This window comes from Paramormyrops kingsleyae, chromosome 15 (genome assembly GCF_048594095.1).
Source record: "Paramormyrops kingsleyae isolate MSU_618 chromosome 15, PKINGS_0.4, whole genome shotgun sequence".
Classification (NCBI taxonomy): Eukaryota; Metazoa; Chordata; class Actinopteri; order Osteoglossiformes; family Mormyridae; genus Paramormyrops; species Paramormyrops kingsleyae.
In genome coordinates this window covers 6,953,198-6,969,950 of record NC_132811.1, presented here as the reverse complement: position 1 = coordinate 6,969,950, position 16,753 = coordinate 6,953,198, and the positions used below count along the sequence as shown (strand labels likewise).

The 16,753-nt window shown below is 49.9% G+C and overlaps 1 protein-coding gene across 1 annotated transcript in view; it reads right to left on the bottom strand.

Moving 5' to 3' along the window:
• Positions 1–16,753, bottom strand: part of ncanb (neurocan b) — a 51,096-nt gene that overhangs the window by 6,783 nt on the left and 27,560 nt on the right. Inside the window, exons 8-11 of the mRNA XM_072699923.1 lie at positions 10,586–10,699; positions 3,532–3,690; positions 2,198–2,280; positions 1,486–1,630 (exon numbers count right to left, since the gene is read on the bottom strand). Coding sequence (XP_072556024.1) covers positions 1,486–1,630; positions 2,198–2,280; positions 3,532–3,690; positions 10,586–10,699 — 501 coding nt within the window. The remainder of the gene's footprint in view (positions 1–1,485; positions 1,631–2,197; positions 2,281–3,531; positions 3,691–10,585; positions 10,700–16,753) is intronic.

Genomic DNA, 16,753 nt, shown 5'->3' with positions numbered 1-16,753 from the left:
TGATTCCTTAAGTTGTACATCTTTGGTTCAAGTGGATCAAAACTTCATGTTTCTCGCTTTTTTTAAGCGCACAGGAACACCAAAGCGGCCGTCGTGAACCGTCGCCGTGCAGAGGGATCAGCGATCAGTCTCCCGACGACTCAGGCTGGTGTCCAAGCGACCAGGCTTGCTGTTTCTGAACACAGTGTTGGAAGGCCAGACGATTAAGCCCGGCTGGCAGACCGAGCGACGCACTGGACGCAGAAAGGTTTGGAAGTCAGCCCGGCCTGCTGACCGGCCAATCAAGACTCCGGCCCATACCGCTCAGGGCGCAGAGATTGGCTGGTGCCAGGGCAGAAGGCAGAGCTGGAAGTGTTGGGGGCAGAGTCAAGACAACAGGGGGTGTGATCAGGAAGACGGGGAGAGGGGCCGGGAGCATGGGGGGGCGGGTGTAACGGTAGCAGGGGGTGTGATCAGGAAGACGGGGAGAGGGGCCGGGAGCATGGGGGGGCGGGTGTAACGGTAGCAGGGGGTGTGATCAGGAAGACGGGGAGAGGGGCCGGGAGCATGGGGGGGCGGGTGTAACGGTAACAGGGGGTGTGATCAGGAAGACGGGGAGAGGGGCCGGGAGCATGGGGGGGCGGGTGTAACGGTAACAGGGGGTGTGATCAGGAAGACGGGAAGAGGGGCCGGGAGCATGGGGGGGCGGGTGTAACGGTAACAGGTGGCGACGGTTTGGGTTCTCAGACAGATGTTCCTGGGGAGGACTTAACAGCAGCGTATAGTGTACAGCGGGGGGCTGGGGGGGGCACTTCCTCTGAAAGCTGCCCCGTGGGAGTCAGGCTCCAGCAAGGGGAGACCCTCCCTGACAGACAGATGTTCCTATCGAGGAAGTTCTCCTCACCAACAAGTCCTGCGCCAAGGCTCAAGCTGATGAAGGAGCCCCCCCCCCGCAGTGGCACTACAGAGTCGTTCTCCCCATGTGAGGGTCATCCTTGGCAGAGATGCTTACGTCTGACCTTCCAGTAAATAAGCAGTGGAACACAGAACTTAAACGTCTCCAGACACCTTGGATGCAGACAGCTTTCTGAGCCACTGAAGGTGATGACACAAATGAAAACTGCTAACTGAACGGAAGGTGGATGTTTTGCCGATTCTTTTACGGTCATAGGAGCGAAAGGGGCTTCCTGTGAGAATCCTTGCCACCTAGGCTTACAGAAGGAGGCTCACAGACACAGCTCGAAAAGGCTGGGCCCAAGACGGTTCTCATTCTCTAACGCTGTGCTACTCTCTACTGCCCCTCAGAGGCAAGCTGCGTTTCATGCTCCGGAAATAAAAGCACTTATCAGAAAGAAAATGGCACCTCCAACTCGTTTTGAGGTCCGATCTGTTTATGCCGCTTCTCGGCTCTCTACCTCTGGCAGACGTGACCCGGGGCAGGTGCTGTGGAGATGTGTAACACAACCGGGAGTAACTGGAGCTTGCTACCCCCCCGCAGATCCTCACCTGTGCCCTTCTTGCAGATATAGGGCAGGTTGTAGTTACAGGGCACGTCGTTCCACTTCCCATTTTCGTGGGCGATCATCACCACGCAGTCCTCGCCACCCGCAAAGAAGTTGTCCGGCTGGTTCTCCCTCCAGTTCTCGTATTGCTGCGCAGAGAAGATGCGTACGTGCCGGTAATTAACGTGGAGGATGAGGGCCTGGGACTCAGACCACAATATCACAGGCCTGAGTCTGGCTGTGTTGGTGTATATGAGCGAGAGCCTCATGTACTGTAGCCCCTGTAAGTGGTCTAGGCCAGTAGCAGCTGCTAAATCCCTAAATGATGAGTAGAGGAGCTTACGGCTAACTTAGGAGTAACACTGCCTAGATTATGCTCAGTCCCCCCTCCGGCACCCCGTTTGGTTTTGTTCCAGCAGCCGCAAGCTTGAGACAGATTATCTAGGGTTTTATAATCAGCTGACATGTAAAATCCGGCCTATATGGGTGGAACAGAGCTGTGGGAGGCCGGAGGACGACACTGAGAAGCACTCAAATGCTGAAAACTCACTTGTTTAAGATGCGCTGAAGCTCTAAAGAGCTCTTGCACCGATCTGCCATGCCGAGTGAGTCACCTTAGGGGGTTCTGACCAGCCAGTCTTGGCAAAACACGTCACGCCATCTAGAGGCGAGGATAGGGGCTGCGTCGTGTCCTGCAGGAGGCAGCGTGGACGTACCAGAGCCATGTTGTCTGTCCACTGGAAGTCGTCCTCCACGGTGCGGTCGTTCAGGCCAATCCAGGTGTTCTCGTGGCTCAGGTCTGTGGGAGACGAGAGATGTCGGTGAGGAGGGGAGGTCAAAGGTCACAGGGAAGGCTGTCACGTCAAGACGGCTGTAGGCTAGGGCAGGGGAGTTCAAAGCTGTCTCAGCCGGCGAGGGTGTGAAAGTGCATGCTGGGAAAGCATTAACGCTTAGAGCATGAACAGTGTAGAGGGATGAGGGTGTCGGCCTTTCATCTGCTCCTGAACGCGAATCGAGAAACTAGCTACGAACGAGGTCAGCGACTGAACTACCCCCTTTGGTTTGAATCACAAAACCTGCATTTGATCTTTTTGAATATGAATATAAAGTATTACAAGCTTTAAATAATGCGACTGAACTTTGGAAACAATGCGCTAAAAAAATTAAATGAATCAGCATTCTTACATGCGTCATTCAATGCACTCGAGTCATTAAATGCGAATCGTTTACAGCTTGTCCGATATCTGCCATTATATCAAGTCTTTGCCATCATAAGTTATACATTTTGCAAAGACAAATAAAACTGCCTTCCATCTTTATAAGGCATTTGTGTGACTTTTGCATGGAGTTAAATTGAATCGCAACCAGCATGTAAACAATTAACATCATTATGGGGCAAATTAATCTGCCTAATGGCACTGGTTCACTTATCGCAGGGGAGAAGACAGCCATTCTCAAGGCAATTAAACACACTTATTCAGGAGAAAAACAAGGACTCTTACAAATGTTCAGCTGCTTTTCAAGACCTGAAGGACTGTCCCCCTGAATTTCACTGCGGTCACCTGCGTGTTACCCGTTAAGACATGCTTTTTGTAAACGCTTTTATGTGACTCTTTCTGCCATCTCAGTGACACACCACAAGATGGGGAAATTTATTTCCATGGTTTCCTTGAGGGGGAAAAAATAAAAAAACTGGCAATAAGAGGAAGATGTGTGGAAAGCAGAAGAGCCAGATAAAAGATGGGGGATTTAAACCCTCTTAAAGATGTTTGGAGTCCTGTTTCAATTCCTAAGGATTATTTAGAGTCTGTGGTTTTTCCTTTGTATTAAACTGAGAGGAAGTTACAGGGACAGTGTTCTTCCTGGGCTAATTTGTCTCACTCTTAGTTAAACGAGCCGTCTCCTGTTAGCACCGCCGGCAACTGATTCCCGTGAAGACAATGGAGATTTGTGGCCTCGCTTAGCAGCGGTCGCCTCTGCGCTCTCCTTGGCCGGGTTCCAGGCAGTGGTGGCGCGCGGTGCGCTATGGCGCCCCCTGCAGGCGGCTCACCGTTGACGAAGTCCTGCTCTTCCGGCGAGTGGATGCTGACCAGGTGGCTGCGGTGTTCCCGGCAGTCCTTCTCGGCATCCTCCCAGGTGTGCCGGTGGCTGAAGGCGCGGTAACAGTGGCCGTGGAACTTCCTCCAGTTGTGTTCGCAGCCCTCTGTGTCTGTGAAGGGGGAGAGGGGTTATGGGTACACCTAGATCCTGCTCCCTACCCGGACCATGCGCCCATGTACTGCAATGTCGCTTCCCTCGGACGTATGACTCCGCCGGAATGATGAGAGGGAGCTTTACTGTACGAGGCGTATTTTAATCCGCTCAAATGACAACAATCCGCCGCAATGGCACCCGCCGCTCTGCTACGGCGCTAATTAAGCCCCGTCAAACAGAGCCCACCCCCCCTCTAGCATCCTGGTGCATCTGAGATGAGTCTCAGAGCCAGTGGAGTACCCCCCCCCTGCCGCACACACACACTCCTTGGGGTGGGGGGCCCGTTATCTGCGGGCGCAGCCACGCTCCTCATCCGCTATCTGGCCAAACTGGAGCTTTCCTCGCGCCCCGAAAATCTGAAGCGACACAAATAAATTGGCCAGTGCAAACTGGGCCAGCTGGGGCCTTCGCTAAGCGTGAGGAGAAGGAGGGGGGGGGGGGCGCTGGTGTGGATGAAGGGCAGAGAGAGAGAGAGAGAGAGAGACGTGGCGAGCCAGAGTGAAGCAGCAGGGAAAGATGGAGGAGGGAAGCGATCAGCGGTGGAGGATGAGAGGCGTGGAAGCGGTAGGAGAGCAGAGACGCTGCCCAGGAGCTGCCAGTCAGGAGAGAAGCTGGGGTATGCTGGGAGAATGGGAGGCGGCCTGCCGGCCAATGGGATGTTCAGATCTGCCCACCAATGGGATGTTGGGGTTTCTCCCCGCCCTGCCCGCTCTGCGCCGAGACGCCCGCTGTGCACTCTGAGCCTCCAGCATCTGCAAAGGGGCTTTAAGGCAGATGAGGGAAGCCGCTGGTGACAGCCCCCCCCCCCCCCACACACACACACACACCCCGAGGGGGTGCGGACTGGCCGCAGATGGGGGGCGGGCACCACACCTCACTGTGGAAACGGGCACCGGCTGACCCACAGATCACAGCCCGCGGCAGCCGGTCCACGCACCGGCTACACTCCAGTTAACCTTCTGCCTGAACGACAGATTAAAAGAGCCGCCCCCCCAGTGATTTTGGAGAGGGGGGAGGCTTTCATGTGTGTTTTCCCTGATTTCCTATGAATATGTATAAAATCATCTGGTGCTTAGGGTAATGTTGTATTTGGGGGGAATTGCCGTTTAACATACCCCTCCCCGTCCACCACGCTGAGGCCAGGGAAACGCGGGGGTGTGTGATTGACGGGGGGGGCGGGTTGTCATGGGTGACGCCTGTCAACGGGCATACACGCTCCTGGGTGCTTCACAGCAATTTCCCACCTCTCTGCACGGCGCGGTGGGTGGCGGAGATGTACATCAAGCATGGAATCGAACTCGGGGGGCATAGGGGGGTCCCATCAGATACAGAACAGGGCAGCCACCAGCTATAATGTGCCAGCCAGCAACCGACTGCGGGTCTCATATCCGTCAGGGTTTCTTAGGGCTCCCCTCCCCCTTTGTCCTTGGAGGGAACAGACGGTGCTGTTAAATTGCTGATATTTATTAGGCAAAAATCTGGAGTGCACTGGGGGGCGCCGTAGAGCTGAGCAGACGAGCTGATCACAGGCACAGACACGCCAAAGTCTGGCTACATGTAACACACACACACACACACACACAGGTTTGTAATTATACCTTTGTGGGGACTCCCCATTAATTTCTATGGGGAAAACTCTAATCCCAACATGACGACCTTAACCCTTACCCAGCTCTAAACTTAACCATAAGTAACCAAACAAAATACGAGACTTTTGGCATTTTTACTTTTTTGGTTGCATTCACAGATCGTTGTGGGGACCTGAATAACATGGTCCCCACAATGTCACAAAATCAGGTTACAAAAAACAATCTAATATAAAGCTAATCAACACACACACACACAATTCCCATCCCGCAGTGTATGCAAAGAGACTGTGATGCACCACAAGGCTACACAAAGCTAGGCAAATTTTCGTTATGGTGACCTGCCTTTTTTTTTTTTATTTGGACGGAGCTCGACTTCTGCAGGTTTCATATACATTAATAAAACAAACGACCAACAGGATGTCCGTTTCTACACTTTGGATCAGTTTATTTTTTAACAGGAAGGAAGCCCTCCGTTTGGTTTCCAGCACTAGCCTGTAATGATGGGTGATGGCACAGCCTTTTTTTTCGATCCAAGGTCGGTGTTGCAGATAGGGATACTCAGTGCAGGTCCAACCCTGACGATAAGTTATAACCGCCAAATGGGGGGTGGGCATTTGCCCGTGGATTGATCATTCCATTTTCCTATAGTGTCTGGGCAACTTCTCAAAAATGCTTCTCAAAATGCAGATCGAAAGCATCTGTACTACTCCGTCTTATTGGATGACAAGGGCCATGTTAGGCTGTCTGCAGCTGTTCTGCTTGTTTGTGTTAATGTTGGTTATTTTCTAAGGTTTTGCAATATGCCTATTGGATTATAATAGACTCTAAGTGATTTATTAATTTGTTTTTTGCTTGATTTATAGACCTATTCCTATACTATCAATATCTAATAAAAACCCAGTTAAAAAAATCAATAAGCTCTGTTTTCTCTATTCCTGTATTTAATTAACTGATTATAGGTGATGTTGCCGCTATGTTCTTAATATTAATTTTGCTGATGCAGAAGCACTGTGCAAACCGGCTTTCTGGACTGCACTCCTGTAGTTAACTGATAATATAGTGATGCATACAAAGCTCTTTTTGACTGTCTGAAACGGACTCTGTAAAGTTTAAGCATTTAAAAAATTTGATGTATTCAATATATTTGCCTTTTTCTTTTCACATGTTCTTCCAGGGCTTGTTGGTAGTTTGGCCACTTCTTTCGGTGCTGCCAGCTTCTCTTGATCAGTTGTTTGGTGCGAGCGTTTTTGGTCCATCAAATTTGCATCTGAATATCTCACAAATTCCTGCCGGGATCGGTGTGAAATGACCTTCAGTGCCCTCTTCAAGGTCATAAGCAGTGGGGCTCCTGAGTGGGACGTCAACCTACAAGCTACGATCTTCTGCATGCTTGCCGCTGTCCAAGCTCTGGCCCTGAGCCAAGATGGCGGCACGGTGCACCATGGGAAAGCGCACCCACAGCCAAAAATCCTACTCATTCACGGTGTCTGTGTGGGGATAGACTTGCGCTGTCTGAGTGGGCGGGGAGGTTTAAACAATAACATTCCAGTTACCATGGCGCTCACACTCACATCCAGCCCTTCATAAGCTACTCAAGCTGTCAATGTTTACAGAGAGCAAGTGTGCAGGACAGACCCGAGCAATTGAGACACGTTGGGGCAGTGAGGATGATTGGCAGAGAAGCAAACCCCCCCCCATCCTCGGAATGACTCTAATCGCCTCTTATTTTCATCCGAGGCTCCTTCACATCCAAGAGCCACAGGCTTTTTGCGACCCAGCACTCGATAAGTATTCAGAAGATGGATGCTTGGTGCAGCTTTTTGTAAAGGTTGAATTTGAGGAGAAGTAAACATTTTTTTAACAAGTACATAACTGGCTCATTTAATACATAGCAAGATGCAGTTTTAATTTATATATTTTCTGTACTTTTCAGACCTCATTTCCACGGGATCTCTGAGATGACATCTTCGCACTGCCAATAATTAATCTCTCTGCTGTTGAATAAATCAGTGACCAGAATATCACATTTCTTGAATTCATTTAGGGAGGCAAAAATATGGGTCTGTTACTCATTTGTGGCAAGGACACAGACTTTGGTAGACATGGCAGAAAATCCAATCAGAAAGGATTATTTATGACTAATGGGTTTGTCTGCCTTGCCCGTCTCATTGCCTAGGAAACCCCCCCCTCCCCGATTCCTTTTCCGCAACCTTCTACAGTGGAAAGGAGGAAAGACGTGCACTGTGGTGGCAGATGTCTGACTGAGAACAAAGGCCACCTGTAACTGATAGAGGAAAGGAGAGAGGGGGGGAGGTGACAGAGGAGGTGGGGGGTTGGCATCCGCACCGGGAGCCTCGTCTCCTTCCTGATTGAAATGGCGCACTGCTCGTTAAGGCCGATTTGAGCTGACAGGGTCGACAGTATTGCAGCCCCAAGGAGGCAGTGGGAGAGTCCTGCCAAGCTAAAGGCGTCTGGGGTAGGTGCCAGGCCAGGAACCGAGGTGCCAGGCCAGGAACTGGGCCCACTAACCCGAGCGGCAGGGCTGTCTGCCCAGAGGAGGGCCCCCCCGACCTCCCGCCAGGTCCGCCTCCCCCCCACACTCTCAGCCGGTGTCGTCTCCTCAAGCCGTACCAAAGTCACCCGGCGACGCAACACTATCACTGACAAGCACATAGGGGGGTCACTAATTTATGCAGCGGCTCAGCCCTCATTAGGAGCCCTGAGGGAGAAACAGGTGCGCGAGTGCGTTACGTAAGGGTGGGGGTTTCTTCCTTACTGAAGTGGTTGTGGGAAATGCTGCGTGACCCCATATGGATAGAGAAGCCAAGCGTCTGAAGTCTTAGCGGGAAAAGTCAATGCGGATCATTTAAATCCATTCGAGGTGGTGGGTGGCTCAGCGGGTTAGGACCCTGTCTGTGAGTGGGAGGTTGCTGGTTCAAATCCCATAATTGGCAGTGATTTAAAACATTGGGTGCTTAAGCAAGGCCCATAACCCCAAAAGTGTGCGGGAGCACCCAAAATCCCTGTATACGCAAGATAACTGCAGCCCATGCTGGGACCCACCTCGCCCTGTCAAACAGCAGGGTGGTCCCTCACCCCAGGGTTCAGTCTGCCAGATACAGGCCCAGGGAAGCTGATCTAGACCCCCTAAGAATCAGCTGTGGTGATCTTGATGGCTTTCATTGCACGGCACTTTAGCTCAGTTAGTGCCAAGGGTCAGCCAAAGGACAGAGGCTTGCTGGCATTGATATATATATATAAAGAGAACTTGCCCTTGTTTGCCACATGATCTCTCTGCTGCACCACTCCAGGGTGGTAATTTAGGAGAAGAGCACACAAAGGGTGTGGTGGATTTGCGGGGGGGCACAATGTTCTTCTGAGGAGGGGAAAGATTTAGATTTAATTGCCAAGTTCAAAACTGGTCTTTCAAAACACTGTTTTGGGGTTTTCGGGTGGGGGGGAGATCCGCAGCGCTCGTATTTTGTGTGGAACTGGGCGTCTTTGCTTCAGAATGGTTTATGGCGTGAAACTAAGAGGGATTCAGAAGGATCTCGGTGGTACAGAGCACGGATATTTGCAGCGGGAAGCGGGTTCGAGACACATTCTGAAACCTGGACGTCACACAATGAAATGAACGTCAATCGGACATCAGGGCATCTCTGTGTGTTCTGGGCAGGCGTTCAAAAAATACTAAGCTGGTAGAAACAAAGGAAGCATCCAGCCCCCGCGGGAACGGCGCGGAACTGCATAAACGAATTTATTGACCAGCTAGCGTGTAGCCGTTGTTTGACGGGGATTCCCTGATGAACAAACTACACCACAGGGCTTTGCACAATGAGAAGCCTAACACTGAAACAACCGGAGATAGAGGTCTGATCTGTTGGCCGGCAGATGTCAGATCATGCTATGAGCCATCTTACAAGAAACAAACACTGTAAAATATACACTAAATGACCAAAATTATGCAGACACCAGCATTTCCAACATCTCATTCTGAAACAAAGGGTATTAATATGAAGCTGGTCAGCTCATTGTCGCTAAAATAGCCTCCAATCTTCTGGGAAGGCTTCCCATTAGATGTTGAATCTTTGTTGGTGGGATCTGCTATCATTCATGTTGGGTGTCAATGTTGGGAGATCGGGTCCCTTCCTGTGAATTTGTGTGACCCACCACTGCACAACTGGACCTGCTCCCAGATGTTTTGACCTTCACAAGCACTTCTTTTGTGGTTGACCAGAAATGTGGTGAAATGACACGTTGGGTAGATGGCCTCCTGTGATGTGGCCAAGAGGAACATCACTAACCTTCTCTGTACAACGACTCTCTGCTGCTCATGACTGCCGCAGGAGATCCTGTGACTATGTGCTTATTTTTACAACTGAGTCAGCAATGGGTGTAGCTTAATTAGGCAATTCCATTAACAAGGGTACCTCCATACTTTTGGTGATGTAATATATTTGGATAATTTTCATACAACCTTTCCAACTATAAATATGCAGCCATTCGTTCATTCAAACCAATATTTAATTCCCGGCATTTGCAAGCATGTCAGCAGACACAGAAGATTCGCTGAAGGCAGGTGAAGCCTCGCATTGGAGGATGTACCCCAAAGATCACCTCCTTCATATTGCAGTCTGCCCCGTTTTGGTGGTGGAGCATTTGTCATTGTCACCTTATCCTGTCACCATGGTGCGGGAGAGATGACCTCGCGGGTCAGACTGGGCTGAGGGAACAGGAAGTGCGACAGACGGCCATGGAGAAAAATGGGGGCCGGACCCGTAGCTTCACCGGTCAGGCTGGGGGGACATGAGCTGCAAACAAGCCAAGTGCACCCAGCTGCAGTCTGGGGAATGGGGCCAGGCCACACATGGGGCGGGGCAACATATGTAACCCCACCCACACTTGTATTCATTGGCTCAGCCAACTTTCAAGGCGGGACTAAATGAAACTGACGTAGCGAGTGCAAGCCATTTTATCACCGAGATGTAGTAGGACTGTTAAAGGAGTTATAGCTAATATATCTAATCAAAAACACTTTATTATTCATTATAACATAATGAAGGGTTTGGCTACACGTGCCTCTGTCACTCAGGGGCTCTTGGAATCATCCAAACTGCCCCACCCTTTTGTCTCCCCTGAATGCCTTTAACTCCCAGTTGCTCCAGACCCCGATTTCTCCAAAAACAATATATGTCACTTTGGATAAAAGTGTCTGCCATATAAATAGAATGTGCCCGCGGGCGACTCTCACCCCCTGCTTACCTTTCTCACATGTGGCCCCTCCGTAGCTGGGCAGGCACAAGCAGACGAAGGAGTCAATCTCGTCGATGCAGGTGCCTCCGTTCTGACACGGATTTGACTGGCAGTCGTCGATATCTGCGGATGACAGACGAGAAACGTGGTACAAACATTCGCCGGGGGCCCGTATATCGGCCATCACCGCGGCCGTTGCTCTCCTGCCCTGGTGGCTTTTATGTTCACAGCAGACAGGAAACCACACACCCTTCTAGAAGCATGAAAGCCAGAGATATTAAAGACTCTTACAGCCCTAACGAGGGTATCGATTTGTTCCGGCTGTGCATAAACAATGGCAGCGATTATTTACATCTTAATTCATTCCGGGGGCGGGTGCATGAGAAATATCTGCACCTTTAAAACCTCTGATTCAGAGGGGAAATGGCTAAGCCTTCTCTGGTGGATTTCCAAGACCCAACAGAGGGAAACAAAACAAAGACAAACAAAGAAAACATGGATATCCTAGCTTTTCTGTACGTTAATCTGTGCAGGCTACCCAGTACTGGATTAAATGAAAAATTTATGTTTGCCGATAGTTAACCACAGGCAATCTGGAAAGACAGAGGTTATGGGTCTCCTTCTTGTACGTGAAACAGCTTGCTTCCTCCTTCAGATGGTACACATTTTCATTTTTTTTAATCTAGCTTGAGGGCAAAATCAATTAAAAGCACAGATGGTATCCCAGAATCCTTTGCCTTAGAACGATATGAGTGGACCTCTCCTGGACCTGGAGAAAGGGTACTTTAGCAAACATGACTTTAAAAGATTCCTCAAATTTTAAAGTTGCCAACCCCCCTCACCCAGCCCCTACTTTTTATTCAAACTCACAGAAGAGTTGCTGCTCTTTTAGACCTACCCATAATACATTGGTTGAGAAGGTTAGTGTATCGAAACAATGACATAGGGGATTATGGGGCAGCAGTTTTTGAGCTACCCTGAGTGGTCCGTCCATTTAAGTGTACTAGGCCGGCACAGTAGAGGGGCATGCTGTGTAAGTGTACATGGCCTAGTATGGATTGCAAGGAAATGATAATGAAAAAGGTCTAAGCTATTCTGGCTGGCTTTTCTCTGCTGACCCAGAACACAAAACCACATTGTAGCCAGGCCATGGATAACTGCAAGCACCAGCTCCTAGTTCCCAGAGGGTGAAGGGGCAGGTGGAGGAGCTGGTCTACATTTGGGCCACGAGGAGCTCAACCTTGCATTGGCCTGACCCTCACACCTGCAGTGAGGCTGCTCATGACCAATGTCACTGTGGCCTAATATTAAAAATAGCCCCTGATCAGTTTCCTTTCCAGTATTTCAGAGCTTGACATCAGGTGATCGCAAAAAGGTCAACGATGTGATCTACTTAGATTTCCAGAAGGCCTTTGATGTTGCCTCCCACAAACGGCTCCTGCTAAAGCTCAAAGCTGCAGGGATTTTAGGAACTGTAGCAGCTTGGATCGAAAACTGATTAACAGACAGGAAGCAGTGAGTAGTTATTAGAGGCACAATATCACAGTGGGCCTGCGTTCATAGTGGGGTACCGCAAGGTTCAATTTTAGGACCACTATTGTTCCTAATTTACATTAATGATGTACATACATACTGTAAACTGGTTAAATTTGCAGACGACACCAAGGTGGGTGGTGTAGCAGATACCGAACTAGCAGCACAGAGGCTACAACGAGATCGTGATTTAATTAGTGACTGGGCTGATACCTGGCAGATGAAATTTAACGTAGATAAATGTAAGGTAATCCATGCAGGGAGCAGAAAGTACTGATATTTAATGGGTTCCACTGAAATAAAGGTAGTTGATTATGAGAAAGATCTCGGTGTGTATGTTGATGCTTCCATGTCTCTCTCACCAGTGTGGGGAAGCAATTAAAAAGACCAATAGGATGTTGGGTTACATCTCTAGGTGTGTGGAGTTTAAGTCAAGGGAGGTGATGCTAAGATTATTCTATTCGTGGGTAAGACCCCACCTAGAATACTGTGTACAGGTTCGGTCACCATACCTTAAAAAGGACATTGCTGCCTTGGAAAGGGAGCAACGTAGGGCTACGAGAATGACTCCTGGTCTTAGAGGAATGTCTTATGATGAGATGTTAGCTGAGCTGAATCTGTTCAGCCTAAAGCAAAGGAGGGACATGATCCAGGTATATAAGATTCTAACAGGTCTGGATGCTGTTCCAGCCAAATGGCTACTTCAATATTAGTTTAAATATTAGAACTCGTGGCCATGGGTGGAAATTAGCGGGAGAACATTTTAAAATGAATTTGAGGAAGCACTTCTTTACACAGCGTGTAGTTAGAGTATGGAATAGTCTTCCAGTTCATGTAGTGCAAGATAAAACCCTGGGTTCCTTTAAATCAGAGTTAGATAAGATTTTAACAACTCTGAGCTATTAGTTGAGTTCTCCCCAAACGAGCTTCATGGGCCAAATGGCCTCCTCTCCTTTGTATAGTTCTTATGTTCTTATGTAGGTCTGCAAATGGATAAATGCAAACAAAGGGACGGGCCTGTGAGGGACGGGCCTGTGAGGGACTGGCCTGTGAGGGACTGGCCTGTGAGGGACGGGCCTGTGAGGGACTGGGCTGTGAGGGACGGGCCTGTGAGGGACTGGCCTGTGAAGGACGGGCCTGTGAGGGACTGGCCTGTGAGGGATGGGCCTGCCATCCAGACTACCCCTACCCTGTGCTGCCTGAGATGGATCTCAGTCTGTCTTCCTGGAAGATGGATCGAGGGATGTGATTCTCTTCAACATCTGTGGCCTCTGCTGCCATTATCCCGGTCTGACAGACCAGCCATTGAGGACGAGCAAAAAGGTCAGTGTCCTTCACAGCGATCCCGTCGCCGAAGACGACACAGGGAGGCGCACCTTACAAAACGGGGATGAAACATCGTGGGTGACCGAGACACCGACAGCATCTGGCACACTACGGAGAAATGGCCCGGACCCCAAAGAGATGGACCCAGTCCAGAGCACAGAGCAGAGCTTCCGTTTTATACAGCAACAGCGAGAAAACGACCCGCGGCCGACACAAGCATTAACCGCGCGGCTGTAAACCTGTGATTACCGTAGGAAACGCGTGCTCCTCGTTGCCTTATCTTGTCTCGTTACGTTTTTGCTCCATTACTGCGCATTTTTTTTTTACAGCAATCTATTAAAAGTAAATACCTTCCTGCTTGTTAGCGCCGTGACTCAAAGCATCATTGAAAACATAGCTTTTCAACATTAAGTTGCTTTAAAAGCTTTTCCTAATAAATAATAGCTTAGCTGATAAGCAGTAATAACCTCCCCTGATCACACAGCCTTCTAAAGAAATATGCTGAAGTCACAGCAGGCTGCTCTATGTGATACCTAGCTAAGTCATCCAGTGACAGAGGAACAAAAGATGTATATAGCTATACAAGCCATTTATTTAGATTAAATATATTTCATCTTCATAAATATACCTTCTTCAAATATCAGTCTGATATTATACAGAGGACAGGCTGTAGGTTTCTTATTTACCCTGTGTCAGAAGCAGCTGACATGGAAGATTCCCTTCTTCAAACATAGATGTGTGTTATTACATCTGCTAATCTGACTCCATACAGTCACACACATATTACTTTGTGTCTGTTTATTGAGGGCTGGGGGATGCTTGCTTCTGGATTGGCTTTCAGGGTTCATTAAAGGATATTTGCCACTGGAGATGTCTACAGATAATGGAGCTCTTTGTGCCTTGATGAAAGACGCCGCAGTACCTTTCCGCAGGTCCGTGCTGCGACTGACTCGGCGTCGCCTTCCCGTGCGACCGTTTCGCCGCCATGTGCGGTAGCGTGTCTGGCAGAGCTGCCCGCCTCTGGTGCCCCCGGGACCCCCCGCAGTGGCACTCAGAGTTTGCCAGGTGCTAGGGGGTGACTTATGGGCTACTGAATACACTTGCATGCCGCTATCTCATCATAAAAGTCGTACAACTAAGGTAGTTCATGAGTACTCTCGGATCCACATACACGCCTTTTGGTGTGATTTCCACCTCCTTTCATTCAGCTGCACGGCAATCCTAACTGCATCTCTACACAGGTGAAGGCGTTGCTGCCGTCTGCTTCTCCGTGGGAGGGGGGCGTCCTCCTACGTGGGCGGGGGGCACTCTGAGCCTGCAGCATCTCCAGCCTCCGGGTTTAAACCAGTCAGAATCACACCTCATGTTATTTTCCTGCGTTTGTAAGCTGGGACCTAAGAAAACCCAAACGTCATTTCGTATGATGCTATCACTGTGATGCGTTCCGATGAAGTTCCACCGAGGGGAACATCACAGGGAGACGAAAAATCGATATCACTCTGGAGCGATGAATTTCCTGGCCAGCAGTGAAATCACGGTACACAGGGCTGGATGTGCATAGGCATTAGGGCCCAGCCGTTCCTGCAGGAGAGGAAGCATAGCCTTCTGCAGAACCATCCCCCTCACTGGAGAGATCTGTTCAGTATTTTTCAGTTGTGAGGGTTCTGCTGGGGGGGGGGGGGGGGGGGGCGGACTTGCACTTGAACGCAGTGCAGAACCCCGGATAGTTCTGGAACAGTGGCAGCATGTGCTTTGAAATCGTATGGGGGAGCTCAGCAGGATTTTAGATTTGCTGTGACCTTTGTTGCAAGAATGTTTCGCTTAGATTGCAGCTAAAGACCCATCAGTCTGTTTATAGCTGAGGATTGGAGGTTCTAGAGACAGAGGCTGAAGTATGAGCACTTTACAGGAAATTATGTACAACCCCCCCCCCCCCCCCCAATGACAGTTAGCAAGCAGCCTGCATCACCTCTGAAGAGATTTCGGGGTAGTGCATGTAAAGTTAATGCTGGCCATGTTTGTCACTAATATCCCTGCGAATTGTGATTGGCCAGGGAGGAGCAGGGCTGCTGGAGGGGGCAGACAGACGCCAAAGGTCATCGCTTACATCCCAGAGTTCCTCTTTAATGACTTAAGGAGGCGACGGAACACAAGAGCCCACTGAACAATGGCTTAAGAAAGCAGGCAGGACCTTCTTCTCAAATGAAGTTAAACCTGTAGGAGGGGGAGTGAGCAGGGAGTTGATGCAAACCACCGTCTGACACAGGTGTAGAAGGGGTTACACAGGTGTGTAGAAGGGGTTACACGGGTGTAGAAGGGGTTACACGGGTGTGTAGAAGGGGTTACACGGGTGTGTAGAAGGGGTTACACAGGTGTAGAAGGGGTTACACGGGTGTGTAGAAGGGGTTACACGGGTGTGTAGAAGGGGTTACACAGGTGCACACACCACGCGTGAATGAGCGGGCAGGGAACGGTAAATTCCAGAATTTTACCAGATCAAACGCCGATTTCAGTGCCAGTATACAGCCAGACACCAGGACAGGAAGCTCATTCATCACGAGAGTTAAAAGTACGTGATGTAATGTATGTTTTAGGGGGTTAGGCAGAAGTGTGACCTAATGCAGAAGTAGGGAGAAAGTAGTTTCCTGGAAAAAAGGTATCTACCCAATCTGGGAGTCATGTGATCCTCGCTACTCCGTCATCAGAAAGCTCACACTCAGGTAACAACTGATAATGGATCCCAATAAGGCTTCTCATTTCCCCATCACTCCTGGAACACCGGCGACATTCCCACACGAAGGAAACCCTGGATCAACCCTGGAGCTGGAAGTGGGCTTTTGGTACCGACCGGATTAGCATGAGAATCTAAAATGGCAGCACTTTCGGTAATGAGCGCTGACGAGGCTGGACCAGGAGGGTAGCGAGGCCGGTAAGAAAAGACCTCAGAATCTGGGGCTATTGGACCTGCTTGGGCCTTTTGATCCCTAAGTGTGTAATGTGCTCCAGCAGGGTGGGACCACAACCTAGCCCCCCTAGTGTCTCATGGTTGTCAGTGCTGTTCCCAGTTGGGCAGGAGTCTGTCCTACAGACAGATCTTTCCCACATTACACCAGTGCTTCCAGTCCCAAAACAGCTGGTACCCCCTTTTCCATTAATCTACCAGTACTGGGTCACAGACAGCCTCATGTCTATCCCAGTAAGCTTAGGGTGAGCATGGGACATCCTGGACGGCATGCCAGGCTACCACAATAAACACACACACTCAGGTTGCTCCCCGGGGGCGATTTAGGGGCACAAAGTCGCTTAATGTTTGTGGAG